At 43.4% G+C, this 21,524-nt stretch overlaps 1 protein-coding gene across 2 annotated transcripts; it reads right to left on the reverse strand.

The window, feature by feature from the left end:
* Positions 1-601: 601 nt before the first annotated feature.
* On the reverse strand, positions 602-11,499 carry Eef1e1 (eukaryotic translation elongation factor 1 epsilon 1). 2 transcript variants are annotated; one of them, XM_021180683.2, is made up of 4 exons: positions 11,362-11,497; positions 8,745-8,945; positions 7,803-7,898; positions 602-1,227 (listed from the first exon to the last, which is right to left on the reverse strand). In XM_021180683.2, the coding sequence occupies exons 1-4, from the start codon at positions 11,446-11,448 to the stop codon at positions 1,087-1,089; spliced, it is 525 nt and encodes a 174-aa protein (XP_021036342.1). In that variant the 5' UTR covers positions 11,449-11,497; the 3' UTR covers positions 602-1,086. The 2 variants fall into 2 exon arrangements, with proteins under 2 accessions (XP_021036342.1, XP_021036343.1); XM_021180684.2 differs by lacking the exon at positions 602-1,227 and adding an exon at positions 5,594-5,754 and having other exon boundaries at positions 11,362-11,499.
* Positions 11,500-21,524: the final 10,025 nt, after the last annotated feature.

Genomic DNA, 21,524 nt, shown 5'->3' on the forward strand with positions numbered 1-21,524 from the left:
TTCTCTCTCCCTGGAACTCTGAATCATACCACCTAGGACACTCTCCCTTCTCTGCCTCTCCCAGTGCCGGGGACTGAACACAGGACCTAGTGCGTGCTAGGCAAGCACTCTCTCATTGAGTTACACCCTGGCCCTACACTGTTTTCTTAAATTCAAGTTTCCCTGTGTAGGCTAGGCTGGCCTTGGAGTGGTCTGTTCTCACTCAGCCATACTATGGCTGGGTTACAAACACATAAGGCCATAATAGACCTGAGTCCTCCTCTCTTATTTGGGAAGATGAGCTGTCTACCTCTCAATCACCTGTCAGTATTAAACCAATGAGAGCGAGTCACAGCAAGAACAGAGCCATGGTTAACAGCGTCCCTGTTCTTCTTGGCACTGCATCGGCAGACTCTTTTAGTGCGCGCTGGCTTTTGGTTGAGATGAAATGGTGAATAAAGCCCAGTTTCTAGTGTCACTACATTTTTCAATCTGGCCAACAAGAAAAAGGCAGCATTAGCTTAAGAGGAATGCATTTAACTCCCTGGTGGTGGGGGTGGGGCGCTCAGTGATTTGGTTCACCTCAGTAGATACTGACTACAGGAAAGATAACAAACAAAAGTTGATTTTTAAAACCACATTTACTAGCTCACATAAATATTTTGAGAACAAATATATCTAACTTCCCTTTCTGATTCCTCAACATAATTTGTCATAGGTTTTAGTAAATAAACTACAATAAATATCTAAGAGAAAAATAAATTTTAAAAACACGAAAAAAGTAAACAGCCAGATGTGACATCAACAGGGGCTTTTTTTTTTTTAAAGTTGAGCCACTGATTTGCAACTGTTACCAAAATCAACTTTGTTCATAAAAACAAGATTTATAATTTGATCCTGATTTGTTTGGATAACAGCTGATTTTTACATTAAAATATTACGAAGCCTCAATCAACTACAGGACAAATAAAACATTTAGACTTGAGCTTACACTTTAAAAATTCTACCAACATTAACAAAAACAATGACGCCATATTAATTTACATTAGTACCATGGTCCAAGATCCATTTTCCATTACACTTCTGGCTGCTGCACAGCGGGGGCTTCTAGTGGGAGTTAGCATAGAGTCTGTTCTTGATGAAGACAACACTGGACAGATGTTGCCTGATGTCTGGGTAATGTTGAATGTGACAAAACCAGCGAGACACATTAAGATATTTCTCCTTTTCTTGAACTGTCAGGTCAACCTAAGCAGAGATTAAAAACACAACATATAATATTCACTGTACATGAGCAGAGCCGTCAGCACTAGGAGGTGACTGACAGAAACTGAAAAACACCCAATTCCCGAGTCTTCAAAGCCAACATATTTGTACTGAAGTGAAAGCTGCAGACGGTTGTGATAGCAATATATTTGCTTAATATTTTAATGTGCAGTTCAGAACCAGATGCGCTTTCTAAGAAAATACCAAACTTTCCATAAATATGAAAACTGACATTAATACAAAACTTAAAGGCCCAAAGAGGTTTTCACTTTACTGAAAAAAGAAAAGGAGAGATAAGAGTTTTCAAAAGACTAAGATATGATTGATTCTTCCTCTTTAGTAAACCTCCAAAATGAAGTATTTTTGACATCTAACATACTTAACAAGGGAACAGTATGTTAATAATAGAAAAGTTATGTATATATATAGAGAGGGAGACACAGACAACGAGAGAAAGAAGCAGACAACTGCTGCTCTCCTTAAACTCAAAGGGAGCCACCACCCTCAAGCAGTGCTCTGCTTAGAGCTTACAGTTTAAGAGAAAGGCTCTGTCTAGTGTCACATGGTTGGAAGAACGGCTGATTAAATGCACAGCACACCTCACTCTGTGAGCAGTAAAAATCACAGCAGTGACTCCCAACACTCAGTATCTCCACTCAAAGGGAGAGGCACTTATGCCCTTGGGATCAGATTCCAAAGTAGGTGGTGACTCAAGACTTTCCCTAAGGCAAACTTTAGGATTAAGTAGTTCAGTAAAGAGGAAGCCATGCAAAGAATTATGGTTTAGACCCTTCACCTGTGCTTAATTCAACATTTACTGAAAGGACATTCAAGTCTCTATAACACAAAGAAAATAAAAACAAAACCAGCTTGGGCCCTACAAGTCCCACAGGGCAAGGAGGTCTGCATGCCTGCAGGCTTTAGCAAGGTGATATCCCAAGGCCGTGTAAGTGTGCCTATAGGCAGGAGACCTGCCAAGTCACAGGACCTAGCAAGTGAAGGGCAAATTAGTGTGCAGTAACTTCCAGAACACAGAACACAAATAACAAATGCGCAAACATTGTATTTGTGAACTTATTTGACTTAAGTTGAGCAAAGTCTCATTGCTGTGCTACATATGCATGTGAGCTTCACACACCAGAGTCCAGCACCCAGGCCGATACAGCAAACAATAAAACCGAACTGACCTTGTTTCAAGAGGAGTAGGTCTGTGACTAGTTGTCAGAAAGACCTATCACTTGTCTACATTAATGGAACAAATTCAACACATGGAGATTATAATCCCCAAGTATTACTCAAGAAGATGGAGCAAGAAAGTCTTTTTTAGTGTAAAGACAATTTTTAAAAAAAGAAGTATTTGTTTTATGTACATGAGTACACTGTAGCTGTCTTCAGACACACCAGAAGATGGCACCAGATCCCATTACAGATGGTTGCGAGCCACCAAGTGGTTGCTGGGAATTGAACTCAGGACCTCTGGAAGAACAGTCAATGCTCTTAACCACTGAGCCATCTCTCCAGCCCATACATTCCTGATTTTTAGGTTTGAAATAATAGCATCTAATACCTAGAAAAGATAAAGTAGTCACTTGTGGGACTTAGTCTGCACTCAGAAAACACTTTGTAAATGAAATAATTTTATTTTTTTAATCTACCAATATATTATAAATATAACCAAAGACTTCAAGAGAAGCTTGAGTTCTTGTTTGCTCTTTTTGCTGTTGTTTGGTTGGTGTAAGGGCTGAACATGGGTCTTGACATGGCGGGCCAGTGTTGTCCAATGAGTTGCCTCTAAGCCCCCTAAATGCAAACTTTTGCCTTTAATCCCAGCACTTGGAAGGCAGAGGCAGGTGGATTTCTGAGTTAGAGGCCAGCCTGGTCTACAGAGTGAGTTCCAGGACAGCCAGGGCTACACAGAGAAACCCTGTCTCGTAAAAAACAAACAAACAAAAAGTTTAGGGATGGGGTGTAGCTCCTTAGTAGCAGAATGCACTCCTATAGCTAGCCCAGGTTCCCTTCCCAGAACCAACTCTAAAATGAAAGAATTAACAATGACTCTCTTAGAATTTAGAACTATTTCATTACAACAATACTTGACAACTTAACAATTTCCCTGGAGTTATTTTTCAGGAGGAACTAGGTAGGAATTAATTATTTGTCTTCAGCCTGCGCACTGAAACAGGTGAAAAGGAGGTGTGAGTGTGTGTGTGCATATATATATATGTATGTATGTATGTATGTATGTATAAAATATCTATATTGTGAAACATTTGCTAACATACAGAATTAGCATTTGTTGCTACCTGGCCTGTTATTTAAAAGAATAAGAACTGAAGATATAAACCGAAATAAATATTCTCCAATCTACACACTTCACACTTGTATTCTCTAAGGACTACAGTCCAACCTAAGGATAAAATAATTTTTATTCTCATAGCTTCTAATCTCCTAATAGTTTTCAAATTAATCCAACAATGTTTGGATCGTGGTCTATTGCGTAATATTCTCAGTTGACTCAAGCTAATGTCCTCTGACAAGTTAGGCCTCTGTCTAAGAAAATGGTGACTGAGCTTGGCACATGACTTAGGTTGTTTATTCTTTTGGTAAGCATTTTGCACATAAAGTTACTGTCCATAAACGAAGCAAAAGCTACTTCTCTGTACCAAACTCTTCTGAGAAATAGTTCTGACGTGATGACATTTATAAGGCTGCCTTTCCAACATCCCCTCCTAGTCACTTTCCTTTTTTTCCCAGGAGGAAGATATCACAAACGCTGCTTCCTGCTTCTCAGGTCTAGACAACAGTGTCTGTCTGGTGGGGCCGGCCCATTCTCCTACTTAACTCACTTGTGTTTATGTTGGAATTCAGTAGGAACCTTAAAGGCAAACAGGTAACATTCTGACTTGCTTATTTTCCAGTAAGACGTGTAGGCCACACTCAGTCTACTCTGCAGCCTGGCACTAGTGCTGCCTTCTAGGCGGTCTCAGGACAACCAGGACTGTCAGTGTTCCTGGGGCTGTTGCATAGCTGTCTCTTTCCCTCTCCTTTCCTTCTCAAAGACTCCATGTTCCACTGGTGCTCCAGGCGCAACAAATGTATTTCAGCTCACAACGATCTTATGGGCCAGCCACAGCATTAAAAAGGATTCCAACACTCTCAAGGCAGTCTCTCATGGACTCACCGGGAAAGCTATCATTGGCCACTAGTGCTGGGATCAATACAAACAATAATGAGCACTGTAGACCTGATCTCAGAACCTCCTAGCCACTGCTGTAACACTGGGCTTCCAATAGGAACCCAAAGGTTCCTGTGCTGATCAGAGTAAGGATTTAACAACATCAGAAGGTGAGTGAAGAGATGCAGGATTGGGGAACATCAATACACTGCTGAATCGATCAAGGCTGGAAAAGCTGAAAAACACACAAGCAGGTGGCCAAGCCAGACCTCACATCTGTGCACAAGCCTACTATCGAACAAACACCTTTCTCAGTTTACCCAGATCCAATCAACAAAGATATCTCTTAAGGCCATGCTGTAACCTTGTCACCTGGAAAGTTTTAATTAATGGGGCCTACTCCGCAAGAAGGTTTTTCTACCTGTGGATACCTTGCCTGTTCTTTGATTGGGAGAAGACAAACACTTTGACTTAAATAATCCAAAGCAACAGTCAAAGAAATTTAGGAATTATTCTAGTCAATGTTGCTTTAAAAATGATCACCATAAGCCAGGTGATGGTGTACATGTCTTTAATTTCAGCACTTGGGAAGCAGGCAGGTCTCTGGGCTCAAGGCCAGCCTGTCCACAGAGCAAGTTCTAGGACATCCAGGACTACACAGAGAAATCATCTCCAAAAAATATATATAATAATTTTAATCATAACAGTCACTACAGGTATAGAAGGCACATATTCCAGAATCGACAATATAAGTAGATATAAATGGGTACTAAGAAAGCCCCGATCTTAATATTCAGAAATGAGAAAAACAGTTTTAAGTTTCCTGAAAGCCAAGGCCTTCCAAGTTTTGTGACTCATAGTTGAATAAATGCAGCTAGAGCTAGGAGTATTTTGCACTATAGAATTATGACTGTATTCACTACTATGGAAGAGAAATGTTGCATAAGTTCTCCCATGATCTGCATTGAGCCAGCAGAGGAAAATACAAACACATAAGAGTTCCATTCACTTTCTAACACCTTGGTTTGAATTAGAAGAATTTTTCCTTCTTAACGACAGGAAGCCTAGTGCCCTGCAGACCATCACCAGCTCAGTCGCCTCACACTTCTGCCAGCACTAAGCTTTCAGTAGTAACACCAAATATGTCTGCCGCAGCCTCATCCAGGTCAAGTCAGGCTCCCCAAGCTCACAGATAGTACATTTGCCACCAGGAGAGAAGCTCAGATACCTTAGCAGCAAATCCTCTTGACCTTGGAGGCTTTTTTGGTTTTGAAATGAGGTAAGCCGTGCCACGTCATCATTCTAAGTTCACAAAGCTACTAAGACAGAGTGACCTAGGACGGAATGAAAAGAGGCTGCTGTGATTCGTGTTTCAGCTCCGATGAAGTTTTCTCCATACGTAAATACACTGAAGAACAGAACTAACGACTACACCACTGTAGGTGCAAACAGGAACAGACGCAGCACAGGATACTGAATACTGCTAATCCCACAAGCTTGTGCTTGGATAAGCCAGGAGGGGCTAAGGAATAAGACACCCACTTCCACATTCCTTGGCTTTGTGCAATGAGTCCTGAGTCTTCCAACTCAGGACCATCCACCTCCTTCCTCCATTCCACTGTACTGCAGGGCGATGCACAGCTTTCTTTTACAGCAGACATGCTGCTTTTTGATGAGGAACGATAGATATGGCCAATCTACATGTTAGAAATATTGGCAGCTGATAGAAAAACTTTATATAACAATGACAGATTCTTTGGCTAATCAAGGGCAATCGTATTCTGTACATAATTGTCATGAGTCTTTATCTGGCATCACCTGACCCTTTAAGTGATCAAATTATATTCTGATCACAAATCAGTACTTGGTTGTTTTCTCTAATTTGATATTTTTATGTAGAGCAGCCTATCCAATGAGATTTGTAGTTCCTTGAAAATAAAGGTTAATACTCCTTTTATGTCCCTCTCAAATACAGACTAGTGGGCATGAGCAGGAGGCTCTGGATCATTCCCTTCTTGTAGAGGAATTCTAATCCAGCAACATGGCTGCTCTGGCAAGAGATCACATCCAAAGACCTTCTGGGTCTATAGGATATGCCAGCTCTCCACAGAACAGCAGAGGAAAGAGAAACTACTTAAGAGAACAGCAGTGGAAGAGAGGTGACTTAAGAGGCAGTACAGAAACACACACACACACACACACACAGAGAGAGAGAGAGAGAGAGAGAGAGAGAGAGAGAGAGAGAGAGAGAGAATTTACCAGTACAGTTTTATAGACAGGCAGCAGGTGAAGCCAGAATGAGCCAGAGAATGAGAAGGTACCAGAAGATTAAACATATAGTTATACTTAATCTAAGGTCAAGCTGAGCAACTTAGTCAGAAGCAGAAAGAATCTAATTTGAATCAGTCAGCTTGGAGAGGAGTCTGTGCCAGAACAGCTAAGTGGACCAGCCAGCCAGAGTTCAGAAAGAGCTAGAAAGGATGAGTTTATTAGCAGTTAAGTCTCTGAGGCTGGCACATTCTAGGTCTAGGTTAGTAGACAGAGGCTGGGAGCTGAAGCCTTCAAGGTCCACGCATGCAGAATATTAGACTGGATGGAGCCTAGACGCTTCCAGGTCTAGGCATAGAGAGAATAACAATGCTCTGGGCTCAGCCCAAGCCATGTCTTTGTAAATCTTGGGAATGGCTCTCACCTCATCACTTCATCTGAGGAAATGAAAGCAGCATTTACATTTCTTACATTACACCACCTAAGACCTGAAATGGGAGAGGAGGTGGGTAAGGATTTATAAACAGGTGGGCTGAAGAGGAAAGAATTCAGTTAATGAAGAGGAAGACTGTGAAGGAGAAAGGCTCTAACCAAGTCAGACAGATAAGGATCTAGAGAGGAAGGAGAGTCGACTAAGTAAGCCTAGCTGCAATCGGAGGGAAAACTTCCTAAGGCTAGCAACCTACACTCATACAATTTCTAAACCAGAGCTCTTTGCACACAAAAATGAAGACATTTAACATGGCGGTGACTCTCCAGCACAGCAAGAAGCTGAAGGGAGGCGGCGGAAGATGTAAGTAAACCAGAGTCATCAAATTAGGTTACGATTAGCAATCAAGACGCTTGACTCGAGAGCACGGGCAGGAAGGTGCACAGAAGATGGGGTTCTGGGGTGGAGGGGATGACGACAGAACCAGAGGCAGTAGCTGTGGAGGAAGAACAGAAGCAAAAGGGAAAATGCAGCAGCCAAGAGCAGACTGTGGCAAGTGCTGCCTACAGGGCCTTGTTTTAAAATAACTTTCAACTTTTGATATGGATGATTAAAATTCACAACATTAAAAAAAGTGATCCTGACTACTACAGAGAACAACCCTACTAGCGCCTAAATACTCACTATAAAGCGGTGGAGGCCGTAGTACAGCAGGATGTCCGCCAGGGTGATGTTATGTCCTGCAAGGTAGACTTTATCTTCCAGATAGGAATTAAGATCCTAGAGAAGAAAAGTGCTTTGATTTAGAAACAATGACAATGAAGCTGTTGTGGCCTATGACTTAAAACACCCAGAAGCCACCCAAAAGAAACATACTGAGACTTAATTTCATAAACCTAATCTTCAAGTTGGATGTGGTGACTCACATAAGTAATCCCAGAACTTGGGAGGAGGATGAGGCAGGAGGGTTGGCGGGGAGAAATTGTGAGGAGACCTTTTGGAAACAAAAGATTGCTAATAACAAAGATTCATTCAAAAATCACAAATGAGATGTCTCCAAGAGAAACAACATTCCAAGTGCCATCTTTGGCCATGTCAGAGTGCAATGTTTTTGTTCCTGCACTGTATAAACCATGCTCACTCTGGCTGGGGATGGCTCAGTAGGGTGAGTGCCTGCACAAAGGCATGAGGACCTGAGGTGAGACCCCAGCATCCACATAAAAGCCGGGCCCAGTGGTGCATGCTTGTAACCCTAGTGCTGAGACAGGTGCACCCCAGACCTCACTGGTCAACCTCTCTGGCTATCAGTGAGCTCTGGGTTTAGTAAAGAACTAGTCTCAACCAAACAAGGTGGAGAAAGTAGAGACCCCTGAGGTTGGCACACACACACACCATGCTCATGTTAATTTTTTTACAACATAAAAGATTTCGATTTATTGGGTTTTGATACATACATATACACTATCTGTATATAAATATATACACACATAATGCGTATATGTACAAGTATGTATATATTTTAAACACTTTGGGGAATGGGGAAGAAGGCCACCATATGAAGACCCTGAGGGAAGGCCTTCTGCTTCCTGTGTCCTGCAGCACAGCCTAAAGAGACAGTCAAGATACCTTTAGCAGAGTCTGGGTGTCTTCTTTACTGGAGTGTCCATCTACTCGAGTGACCCTGAACTCTAACCACTGCTGAACCATTGCCTTTTCTTCTGCAGTGCTCCCCAGCAAGTGCTCCTTACTGGCTTGCTTGACTAGATGGGTCGCGATGGTACTCAATCCCATTAGACTCGGGCCATTGTTTGTCTGTAGAACTGGAATCTTAAAAAACAAAAACAGAGACCACCATGATTGTCAACTGGAAGTAAGCACTAAAATCCTCTCATGATACTAAATTATATATAATGAAAACTAGGACAGCAGTAGTCATAGGGTCTGTAACTTAACAGCTTGCTGGGTGACGTAGCTTGCAGTAACACCTACAAAAACTGACCAAACATTACACAGTAATTCACGACTGCTGAGTACTCAATGAGGAAAATCAGAAACCACAATACTTTATTTGGGGGATAAAACCCAAGCCTTGCACTGTGCTACATCCCTTGCCCTAGAACAGTTTACTTCTTACTTAAGCAAAGTCTCCAGAGGTCTGAGGAGACTATTTGTAGCAGTGGCTCAGCACCTGGCTTGTCTCTTATACCAATACTCTTTATTCATCTCTACCACAACAGGGGAGTGGCCAGGCTGAGACACTTGTACCAGCAACCAGGTATTTCCAGCTGTAAGCAATGTTTATCACCTCTTCATGAGGTCAGACTTACTCAGGTCTCTCAAAATGACAAGGACTGATGTACACAGTGAGTTCCAGGACAGCCAGAGCTACTTAGTGAGACCCTGTCTCCAAAACCAAACCAAAGCTAGCACCTCCAAACCAAACCCAAACCACCCAACCAAACCTGGGGAGAACAGAGATGGCTGGGAGGTTAGGAGCACTAGCTGCTCTTCCAGAGGACCTGGGTTCAAGTCTCAGCACCCACATGGCAGTTCTTAACGATTTATATAACACTGAAACGTTATATATAGGTGTATATAATCTAACATGCACAATTCTTAATGCATGTTTAATTATCAGAAACATTATTTTCATAACAATTTTGGGATTCCGTAGCCTTCAAAGCAATCACTTTTGGCAGGGGTGGGGGTGGGTGGTTGTTGTTGGTGGTGGTGGTGGTGAGGGGGCAGGTTCTAAGTCCCTAGCCCAGGCTGGCCTAGAACTCTTGGTGATCCACCTTCCTCAGCTCCCCAAGTCCAGGTGTGAGCTACTAACGGGTGGATAAGTAACTTACGCATTTACTGGTGTACCGTAATTTAATGGACCTTCCTCCTACAGTTGGATCCTTAGACTGTTCCTTGTCATTATTACTGGGAATCTCGCTGAGCACATCTTAACTGCTGGTGTACTGTGGTTAGTTTTGAACTAAGGAAACACGGTGATTTCATCTCTAGTCTTTGTCTGTACTCACAGAAAACCAGAAACTTTCAACTGGGACTCACTGTGAAACGTTTCAATTACACAAGGCACTAAAAGCCAACTCTGAACTTCAAACTGAACTTGGTCTAAGACTGAACTTGGTTTACTCTGTATTGCACTACTCTGTTTTGGGTGGCTTACTGGACCTAAACTTACATTGTAATTCACTGGTTTTCTTCATCCTTCCAAGTCTAATCTCTTGAACACCAGCTTCTCACTGAAGCTTAAATCCCACCTCCTCTGTGCCACTCCTCAATGTATTCCTCCCCTGTCACTTGTCCTATTGGGCCCTTAATTGCTAGTGACTGTCCCTCGTGCCTTGAAAGCAAGACTGTCTCTCATGTCTCGGCAATGTTTTCCTAAGCCAAAAAGAGGGTGTGCAAAGGAAATTGGGCTGAGGACAGAGCACATCACCTCTGGGGAGGCTGGCCTTCGCAGCCTACGGCAGGCAAGTCATTTAACCTTTCCAGGTGCCACATTAAGTTAGTGTGAACCCCACAATACTGCTACGATTTAGGCATTTAACCTGTATCAAAGGAAAAAAACAAAACAAAACAAAGCAAAACCTTTGGGCCCAAACAGGAACAAGCCATCTAGATCTGGAATCCCGTCCAAGGCACACTCTAAGTGGGTTTCCCACTACCATTCTTCCTCTAGTACCATCTTTCCACGGCAAATGATGAGTTACAAAGGACTCATTTTCTACACCCTAAGAAATCAGGATCCTTCTGTTTCACCAAGTATTCCACAGCCCCACACTCGGAAACTTCCTCAATTCTCTACACAATGCACATCCAAGCCGGTGTGTCTCCAGAATGAGCCGGGTCCTATTCCGTGTTCCCTCCGCCAGGCGGCTTCCAGGAATCCGTACCGCTCGCCCGGCCAGCCGCCGGAAAGTGAATCCCCGGCCGCATACCCGCCCCACTTCCCCCCCCACCGCTCGCAAGGCGGTCGCTGAATGAAAGGGCCAGGCACGGCTAAAGGCCGCCTACAGGGATCTGAACCCCCGGCTCTGCCCACGCCTCCGCGAACTGGCTTTCTGCTCCCGGAGGGGAGGATGGTGACATTTGCCTGGAGGTTCAGACCGAGCCACGCGGCCCGCCCCGCACGCACGTGGGGAGTAGAGTCCATTCCGATGCTCCGGCCGGGTCGCGTAGGCTCTGGGTCACCCCGCCGCCCTGCCGCTTTCCTACCGCTGCGCCTCACCTGCCGGTCGCCCTGAGCACTGTACTTATTCCCCGGCTTCAGTCCCAGACTCTTCTCCAGCAGCCTCAGCTCCGCGGCCGCCGCCATCTTCTGGCCCAGCTCCTAGGGGGGCGGGGCCTGCACGGCTAGGACATTGATTGAGCAGGAAGTCCGGCCCCCACAGATGTCTCCCAGGATTGGCTGGGAGGACGGCAAGCGCGCCTGCGCGAAAGGGGCGGAGTCAGATCAGGGCAGGGGGCGGTTCGTAATAAAGGGCGGAGCCAACCACATTCGTAGTCCCTTGGATTGCACACTGTAGAGCACTGAGTGTAGACAGTTTCACAGAAGAATGTATCCGAATGTTTGTTTTTTTGTTTTGTTTTCTGAGACAGGGTTTCTCTGTGTAGCCCTGACTGTCCTAGAACTCACTCTGTAGACCAGGCTGGCCTCGAACTCAGAAGAAATTCGCCTGCCTCTGCTTCCCAAGTGCTGGGATTAAAGGCGTGCACCACCATTGCCTGGCTGAATGTATCCGAATCTTAAAGATTGAATCATTGCAATGCTTATAAAACTATTGTAGAACAGAAGAAAAATTTAGATTATTTGTTTTGTAAATATAAAGCATTGATTCCCAAACTCATCAAATAGTTCTCCAAATAAGAAAATTATAAAAGAATCTTAAATTAAAATAAGGATAAGGACCAGTGACCTAGCAAGGGAACTTGAGATCTGTGGTTGTTTGAACGAAAATGAGCCCCCAGCCAGGCGTGGTGGTGCATGCCTTTAATCCCAGCACTCCAGAGGTAGAGGCAGAGGCAGGAGGATTTCTGAGTTTGAGGCCAGCCTGGTCTACAAAGTGAGTTCCAGGACAGCCAGGGATACACAGAGAATCCCTGTCTCGAACCTGCCCCCCCCCCCAAAAAAAAAGAAAGAAAATGAGCCTCCATATGCTCACAGGGAGTGTCACTATTGGTGTGACCTCGTTGGAGTAGGTGTGGCCTTGTTAGAGAAAATGTGGCAATGGGGGTGGGCTTTGAGGTTTCAGATCCTAGTGGCATTCTTTTTTTTTTTTTTTCTTGCTGCCTGCTGATCCAGATATAAAACTCTTGGCTCCTTCAGCATCATGTCTGCCTGCCTGGGGCCATGAGTCTCACTATAATGATAATGGACGAAATTTCTGAACCTGTAAGGCAGCCCTAACTAAATGTTTTTCTTTATAAGAGTTAATAGTAACTCATGGTGTCTCTTTACAACAATAGAAACCCTAACTAAGACAAGTTGAATCCTTATGTGGTGGTTTGAATAAAAATGGTGGCCGTAGGCAAATAGAACAGTGACCAAGACAGAAGCTGGTACCAGGAACCAAGATATTGCTGTGACAGGCTTGCTTGATTATTCTGTTTGTTGGGGGAATATGGAAGACTTTGGGACTTGGACTAGAAAAGTCTTTGGATGCTATAAGTGAAACTTAATGGACCTTCCTAGTAGAGGCATGGGAAACAGTGCTGAGGGGGATTTGAACTATGGGGCCCAGATCAAGAAATTTCAGAGGGGAGGAATATTAGTGAGTGGCTAAGAAACCATTCTTATGATGTTTTAGCAAAGAATGTAGTAGCTCCCTTGTGCCCTTGTCCTAAAATTAAAACAACAACAACAACAACAAAAACCCTAAATTGAAGACTTTGGATTAATACTGTTGGCAGAGATTTCAAGGTAGCCCAGGATTGACTGTGTCATGCGATTGTTGGTAGTCACACTTAACCAGATCTATAATGAAAAGGAGCAAGGAAAAAAAAATACAAAAGATACTGTTTGAGGAGAAAGAGAGCACTGGGATGTTGGAGCCAAGTCTGGCGCTCAAAGAGATACAAAGTTTAAAGGAAAGCCTGATGCTACATGAAGTAAAGGGAGTGGTGACTTCAAGGCAAGATCCTCACAGCAGCTAACCTTTCAACTTGTGAGAAAATTAAAGAAAAGCTTAAACAGTGATGGAAACAATAAAAAAACCAAAGTTGATGCACACATGTTTGAGTGAGGGGAGCAAGTTCCAACCTAGCAAGGTGCAGAACCTGGCAGCTTCACTATGCGGTCCTAGCTTTAGAGTCAAGGATACAAGGAAGGAGCTGAGGACTCTCCCTCCTTGGTTAAGGAAAGCCGGGCCGTGTCAGGGGTGTCCCTGCATGGAGGCCCAGAGAAGCCATTGTGAGACGCTCTGAAGGTGAAGTCTGAATTGTGTAGACTGCAGGATGGTGGAGATGCCAAAGTCTTGGGATACCTGGCTAGGAAAGTTGCAGATAAGGTGTGGAAATGGCCCAAGATGGAGAAATATGCTGCATTCAACAAATCTGGAAGGAGTTACAGATATGAGGAGTGCTTTGACCCTGGACATTGTGGTAGTTTGAATGAAAACCACCTTATAGGCTCATAGGGACTGACACTCTTGGGAGGTGTGGCCTTGTTAGAGTAGTTGTGGCATTGTTAGAAGAAGTGTGTCACTGGTTGAGGGTTTTGAGGTCTCAGATGCTCAAGCCAGGCCCAGTGTCTCACTCTCTTCCTGTTGCCTGCGGATCCAAATGGAGAACTCTACCTCTCCAGCACCATGTCTGCCTGCACGCTGCCATGCTTCCCAGCATGATGATGATGAACGAAACCTCAGAACTATAAGCCAGCCCCAGTTAAATGTTTTCCTTTATAAGAGTTGCTGTGGTCATGATGTTTCTGCACAGCAATGGGAACCCTAACTAAGACAGACGTGAAGATGCAGAACACAGTGCCTGCTGGGTATCAGTCTTCCTCTGTCCCAGGATCTCCTCACAATGCTCCCCTTTCTTCTCCTTTGGAGGGGTAAGGCGCATTCTGTCCCACTGTATGTTGGAAGGGTGCAGTCTGCCTTTTGATTATACAGGAGATTACGGTTTAGAGCTATGTACCATAAGTCTCAGAAACTTTGAGCTTTGGAATTATAAAGAATGTTGAGGTTATGGTAAACTGTGGCAACTTTTGAAACTGAACTAAGTGCATTTTATATATAATATGGCTATAAACCTGTGGAGTACGGGGAGTGGAATGTAGTTGTTTGAATGAGAGTGGGGCCATAGGCTCATAGATCGAATGCTTAGTCATCAGGGAGTGAACCAGCTTCCAAGGATTTTAAGGATTATGAGTGTGGACTAGTTTGTGTTTGCATTACTGTGAAGAAACACCCAAACCAAGGCTATTCTTATGTAAGACCCAGACCCTTCCTACGCCCCCAAGTGAGACCCAGACAGATGCAAAAGCAGGAGGTTTATTTTCCCACACATGAGGTCAACCCTCAATCAGTCCCTCAAGGCGAGTGACTAGAAGGTGACCCCCAAATGGCTATTACAAGCAGTTTTTATCATTTTTAGGGGCACATCAGCAAGGTTACAGTTGAAACTTATTGGCTAAGCATATTGACCTTTAAATCTATTGGATAGCAATCATGACACGCATTTGAACTCTACCTGAGACTTTCCAGAGGGTCAGGTGACTATCAATCAGTACATTCTGAGAATATTTTTACTCAAGAATGTTCCTGTGGATGGAGAATGGAACTTGGCCTAGCCTAGACCCCAGGCGGAAGGGGGAAGTTGTAGGGAGGGTGTGGGACTGGAAAATCCCTTGGGGTCCCTCACTTATAAAGACAACATTTAACTGGGGCTGGCTTACTGGTTCTGAGGTTCAGTCCATTGTCATCATATCAGGAAGCATTGCAGTGTCCAGGCAGGCATGGTGCTAGAGGAGGAGTGGCCAAGGGCAACCAGGAGAGACTGTCAGCCACACTGGGCAAAGCGTGAGCACTAGGAGCCCTCAAAGTCCACACCCACAATGACACATTTCCTCCAACAAAGTCATACCTGTTCTAACAAGGGCATACCTCCTTTTTGTTTTTGTTTTGGTTTTGTTTTTTTCGTTTTTTGTTTTGTTTTGTTTTTGAGACAGGGTTTCTCTGTGTAGCCCTGGCTGTCCTGGAACTCACTCTGTAGACCAGGCTGGCCTCAAACTCAGAAATCTGCCTTCCTCTGCCTCCCAAGTGCTAGGATTAAAGGCGTGTACCACCAGTGCCTGGCTAAGGGCATACCTTCTAATAGTGCTACTTCCTGTGTGCCAAACATTCAAACACTTGAGTCTATTTGGGCCAAATCTATTCAAACCACTACAGGCCTTGTTGGAGGAAGTGTGTCACTGGGAGTGGGCTTTAAGGTTTTAAAACCCTATGCCAAACCCAGACTCTTCCTCCCCCTCTCCCCTACCTCTTCCTCTCTCTCTCCCTCTCTCTTTCTCTCTCCCCCACTTTGGATCAGGATGGAGTTCTCAGTTATTGCTCCTGTGTCTGCTGTGCTTTCTGCCATGACAATAATGAACTAAACTTCTGAAACTGTAAGCAAACCCCCAGTTGAATTCTTTCTATCGTAAGACTTGCCTTGGGCATGGGGTTTCTTCACAGCAGTTGAACAGTAACTAAGACACCCAGGAACTCACATAATGGAAAGAGACAATGGCTTCACAAGTTGTCCTCGGACCTTCAGATATGTGCTAGCTTTAAGTGTACTTAAACAAACACACATACACTCAAATTAAAAATAAAAAATATGGATAAAATCATACAGGAATGTTAATAAAAAGGGTCAAATAATGTATTTAAACACATAACACATCACAACTAAGTAGATTTTAGTCCAAGTGTTGAAGGGAATTCAATACTATAAATCTAACAGAATTCATCCTACGAATAGAAAAAGAAAATACAATCATTTCCATAGATGCAGAAAAGCCACGCAATATTATTTTAAGACTCAATCATATTTTTAAAAAAATCAGTTAAAAAGCAAGCATAGGGGTTTAGATGGCTCAAAGGGGAAGGGCTGCCATTTCCAAGGCTGATGCTCTGAGTTTGATTCCTGGAACTCACATGGTGGAAGAAGAAATGTCACCCGTAAGATGTCCCCTGGCCTTTTCACAGACAATGTGGCACACTTCTCCATCCCAGCTGTAGACACACAACACAGAGAGAAGGAAATAAATGCACATCTAAAACCTTCACAGTAAATATAGTCGTTTTTTATTTAATGGAAAAACATCATTGAAACAGCCTTGTTAAAGCAAGTCCTCTGGCCTCCAGTGTCGCCTATGTCAACTGGTTATGCGACTAATGGTAGAAATGCATAAAGCTTCACAATGCAGTTAAATAATGGGACAGTGATACCATATAGCTGTCAACCTTCATTAAGTGACATGGGCTTTGTCTCTGTTCTTGTTGTGTGTGTACTCAGGAGCAAACTCAGGACCTCATGTATACAAGGCATGTGCTGCCCATTAAGCAACATTCCAGGTCCTGAAATGGAAGTTTTAGACATAAGCATTTACTTACATACTTATTTATTTAATGTGTGTGGACAGTCCTGTGCCACAGTATGGGTGTGGAAGTCAGAGGACAACTTGAAGAGTCTATTATCTTTTTCAACCACATGGGTTATGGGGATCAAACTCAGGTTATCATATTCCATGGTAAGTGCTGTTATCAGTCAGCCTGAAATGAACTTATGCTGTGGATAGCCCTGAGGCTAATTATATTTAATGTTAATTCCATTCTCTTTTGAGTGGTTGTGAACAAGGAATGAGTCAGCACTCAGGTGATTCCCGTAAACCTGCTTCACACCTCAATTTGTAAAATAAAGGAGAGATGATGATTGGGCAGATAAAAGGTGGGGGGTAAAGGGAAGGTGGGGAGAGAGAAGGAGAAAATGGAAGAGGGAGAGGATGCAGAGGAGGAGGAAGAAGAAGAAAAGCAGAGCAGAAGCACATGGCCTGGAGAAACTGCAAGTTCTAAGGGGTCTCATAGATGTGGAAGATCTGCTCAATCAAGGCACACAGCATGTATTCATATTAATTGTATTGTGTTTTCATTGTCAGGGCATTATTTGGGTTGGAGATTGATTGCAACAGACTTAGAATTTTATTTTATTTGTGTGTGTGTGTACATGTGTGTGTGCACTCTTGAATGCATGATTGTATGTGTGTGTGTGTGTGTGTGTGTAGGTGTCTGGGAGACCAAAGGTTGAGATCCCCTTGGACCTGGAGTTATGGCCATTGTAAGCTGCTTGACAAGGGTGCTGGGAGTTGAACTTGTGTCCTCTGAGAGAGCAATACCTAATTACTTAGTCATCTCTCCCACTACCTCAGATGGACCTTTACAAAGCACTGTTTCCTAGCTTCACACTGGTAAACTCCAAGTGTATTAGAAACTCACCTGTAGAAAAAAGTAAAAGCTCACAAGCAGGCAGAACCATGAGGGAGTTTGGCTATAGCGTGGGGAAATTCCAAATCATGAACTCAAACCCAAGCGCAGTAATGAAGATGGCGGTTACATTTGGCTGTAAGAAAATAGAGGCTGGGCTGGGGACATGGCTCAATGGATGAAGTGCTTGCAGCGTAAGCTCTAAGGCCAGTGTGTGGATCTCCGGAACCCACAGAAATCAACATTAATCCCAGCTCACCTACTTTCAGAGGGGAGATAGAGAAAGAGAGTCCCCGGAAGCAGGGAGGTCAGCTGGCCTGGTGTGGGTCACAGGGCACCTGCCCGGAGGAGTGACTGATATTCAGATTATCCTTTAACCCCCACATATGCATGCCTACACACTCACATGCACACTGTGCACACATCCATCATGCTATGCATATTCAGATGACAAAGCTTACAAAAATAAGGAAGTTGGGGGGTAGTAATAAAAAGTCTTGGGTAAAGTAAGAGAGTCTGGTGAACAACTTAGTACCATTTGTAACCTATTATTATAATATTATATTATAACCTAATATGATAAAAGTCTGGTCTCTGTAATGTGTGAATAGGTGCTTTAAAAAGGAAAAGATTAGACCAAATCTGTAGAAAATAAGTAGAAATATGAATAGCAATTTTATGGAAAAGTTATTGACAGAGCTATAAAAAAAGGTGGTCGAAGGATTCATTGTATAGTTACCAAATACAGGCACAAGCAACCCCTGCTCACCCAGCAGATGGGTGGCCGTCTAAAGGTGAGAGATGCTCAGGGAAGCTGCTCTGAGGATGCACATCTTCTTAGGCACTTCCGGTGAACGTAAAGCCATATCGTCCCTGTGAAGAGAACTGGGTCTTATAATGTCTAGCACTCAAATATTCCTAAATAAATGACTACCTGAAGCCCCCTTGGCATTCCAACTTCTGAATATGTATTTCTGAACAGGAATATGTTCTTCTGAACTTCTGAACAGGAATTAGGAACATCCCAGTATAGCGGATCACAATGGCCTCCTGGATACGTCAGTGGAAAAAGCAAGGCGTTTACAGTGTGCACTCCATCTAATAACATTTGTGTGCTGCTGCAAATATAAGCACCACTTTGATTTTATTTCAAAGCCAAATTATGTGCCAAAACCTTTCTACAGTGTGGAGGGAGGAGAAATAGAACCAGGCTGGGTGGCTGTACCCCTTCTTTTAAGTTTGTCTGGGGAAGCAGGTATATTTTTATGCCACTATAAATTTATCAAAATGAGAAAGGAAGCTCCAGAAAAACAAAACAAGATACGTTGCAGGTCAAATTGTGAGATGATGGCAGAGTGTGAAAATTTTTTAAAAAATGATTTTATTTTTTTTCTTTTTCCAATTTTTTATTAGATATTTTCTTCATTACATTTCAAATGCTATCCCGAAAGTCCCCTATACCCTCCCCCCACCCGGCTCCCCTACTCACCCATTCCCACTTCTTGGCCCTGGCATTCCCCTGTACTGGGGCATATAAAGTTTGCAAGACCAAGGGGCCTCTCTTCCCACTGATGGTCAACTAGGTCATCTTCTGCTACATATGCAGCTAGAGACATGAGCTCCAGGAGTACTGGTTAGTTCATATTGTTGTTCCACCTATAGGGTTGCAGACCCCTTCAGCTCCTTGGGTACTTTCTCTAGCTCTTCCACTGGGGGCTCTGTGTTCCATCCAATAGCTATGAGCATCCACTTCTGTGTTTGCCAGGCACTGGCATAGCATCACAAGAGACAGCTATATCAGGGTCCTTTTAGCAAAATCTTGCTGGCATATGCAATAGTGGCTGATTATGGGATGGATCCTCGGGTGGGGTAGTCTCTGGATGATCCATCCTTTCATCTCAGCTCCAAACTTTGTCTCTGTAAAATGATTTTATTTTTAATTATGTGTATATATGTGCCTGTGGGTGTGTGCACAGGAATGCAGTGCCCACAGAGGTCAGACGAATGGGAGCTTGAGTTACAGTGTACTTATGATTGCTGGGACTTGAACTCAGGTCTTCTAGAAGGGTGGTGTGAGCTCTTAATCACTGACCCATCTCTCCATCTCTGAGTGTGGTGCTCGCTTAGTGACATCATTTAGTGTGATCATCAATGAGTTCTTGATTGTACATACTAGAAGAAAACAAATTCAACGGAAGATGCTTCTACCTTTGCTTGCTGATACGGTTTCTCCAGCTTCTTGACAGCATTAGAGTAGCTGGTGTTACTCTGCCGGGGTCGCTTGTATACTGCGGGATAAGACAAAGGAATAGTTATAGAGTACTATTGGAAGTTGGGGCTTTTGCACTACTGGCACCGGATAGGTCAGGTTAAATCAAACTCCTTTGTCCTGAATTTGGATCAAAACATCCAGATGAACTTATGATGTTTTTGTCTTAAGAAAAGTTAGAAGCATTTCCTGGCTTGCTATGTGTATTCACAAAGCTTCAAAAGCAAACACACTTTGGTGGCAAAGAACATGCCCAACCCACCAGATGCTGGCTTCGAATGTCATTTCCCACAAGAAGTTACGGGGGCTGTTTGGAGACTGGCTACTTCTAGATGTTGGCAGGCAATGCATCAGATGAGGGAGACATAAGGTCCTTTCCCCCAGCCTCTGCCTGTGATTCCATGGGCATGAACACACTCTCTATGGGCATAGGAATGCATAACCCCTCCCAACACAGATAGGGCTAATGTGTGTGATGATTAATCTTGCTTATGAACTTGATTGGATCTGCCATGAACTAAAATGTCTGTGAGAGTACTTTATGGAAGGATCACTTGGGGAAAAAAGGCTCTCCTACAGAATAAACTGCATAATCTCTAGGTAGCCTGTGCCTAAGCTCTATAGGAGGAAAGAATGCCGCTTTGCCTGCTCACGCATGCCCCCTGCTGGTCGCTTGTGCCCCCTGCTGGTATCTATTTTGTTGTGGCTCTTGCCATGTTTCTCTAAGGAAGCCAATTTTCTTCAGTTTACCCATGTGGACTAAAAGCCAGTGGCTTTCCAGGAAACCTTTAGCTGTCAGCACCATACTAAGACTGCTGAGGTGCCCAGCCAGGAGTAGTACTCAACTGGTTTCTCAACTTCTCTGATTGGCAGATAGCAGTATTGTTTATGCCAATTTAATAAATATTCTCATATTATATATCTATAATTTATATGTATTAAATATACTAATGAATATAATCATATATATATATATATATGTATGTATATATATAAACAAATATATGTTTGTTTGTTTGGGTTTTTCGAGACAAGGTTTCTCTGTGTAGTCCTGGCTGTCTTGGAACTCACTCTGTAGACCAGGCTGGCCTCGAACTCAGAAATCTGCCTGCCTCTGCCTCCCGAGTGCTGGGATTAAAGGCATGCGCCACCACTGCCCGGCCAATATGTTTGTTTTTAATGATCTACTTATTACATTTATTTATTTATGGTGTGTGTGTATGTATGTATGGTGTGTGTGTATGTATGTATTTTGTGTGTGTATGTATGTTCACTCATGGATGCCATGCTACATGTGTAGAGGTCAGAGAACAACTTTCAGGAATCAGTTTTTCCTTCTACCACTTGGGACCTGTGAACGGAACTCAGGATTAAGGTGACAGGTTCCTTACTGTATTGAGCCATCTCTTTGGCTCAGTCTGTAACATTCTGCTAGCTGTGCGCCTCAGAGTTCCTTCATTAGTACTGTGAGCTGCTGAACACGCACTGCCGACTGCCCGAGCAGTAGACTTGCTGACTAAATCTGAATTTGACCATCACTTTAACATTATTAAAAAAAGATTTATTTATTTATTATATCCAAGTACACTGTAGCTGTCTTCAGATGCACCAGAAGAGGGTGTCAGATCTCATTATGGATGGTTGTGAGCCACCATG

The sequence above is a fragment of the Mus caroli genome, chromosome 13 (assembly GCF_900094665.2).
Source record: "Mus caroli chromosome 13, CAROLI_EIJ_v1.1, whole genome shotgun sequence".
Taxonomy (NCBI): Eukaryota; Metazoa; Chordata; class Mammalia; order Rodentia; family Muridae; genus Mus; species Mus caroli.

Coding starts and splice junctions, on each gene's coding strand:
- Eef1e1 (XM_021180683.2), bottom strand. CDS start 11,448: ATGGCGGCGGCCGCGGAGCTGAGGCTGCTGGAGAAGAGTCTGGGACTG. Junction 8,946..11,361: donor GTGCTCAGGGCGACCGGCAG/GTGAGGCGCAGC, acceptor TTGTTTTTTAAG/ATTCCAGTTCTACAGACAAA. Junction 7,899..8,744: donor ACACCCAGACTCTGCTAAAG/GTATCTTGACTG, acceptor TTTCTTCTCTAG/GATCTTAATTCCTATCTGGA.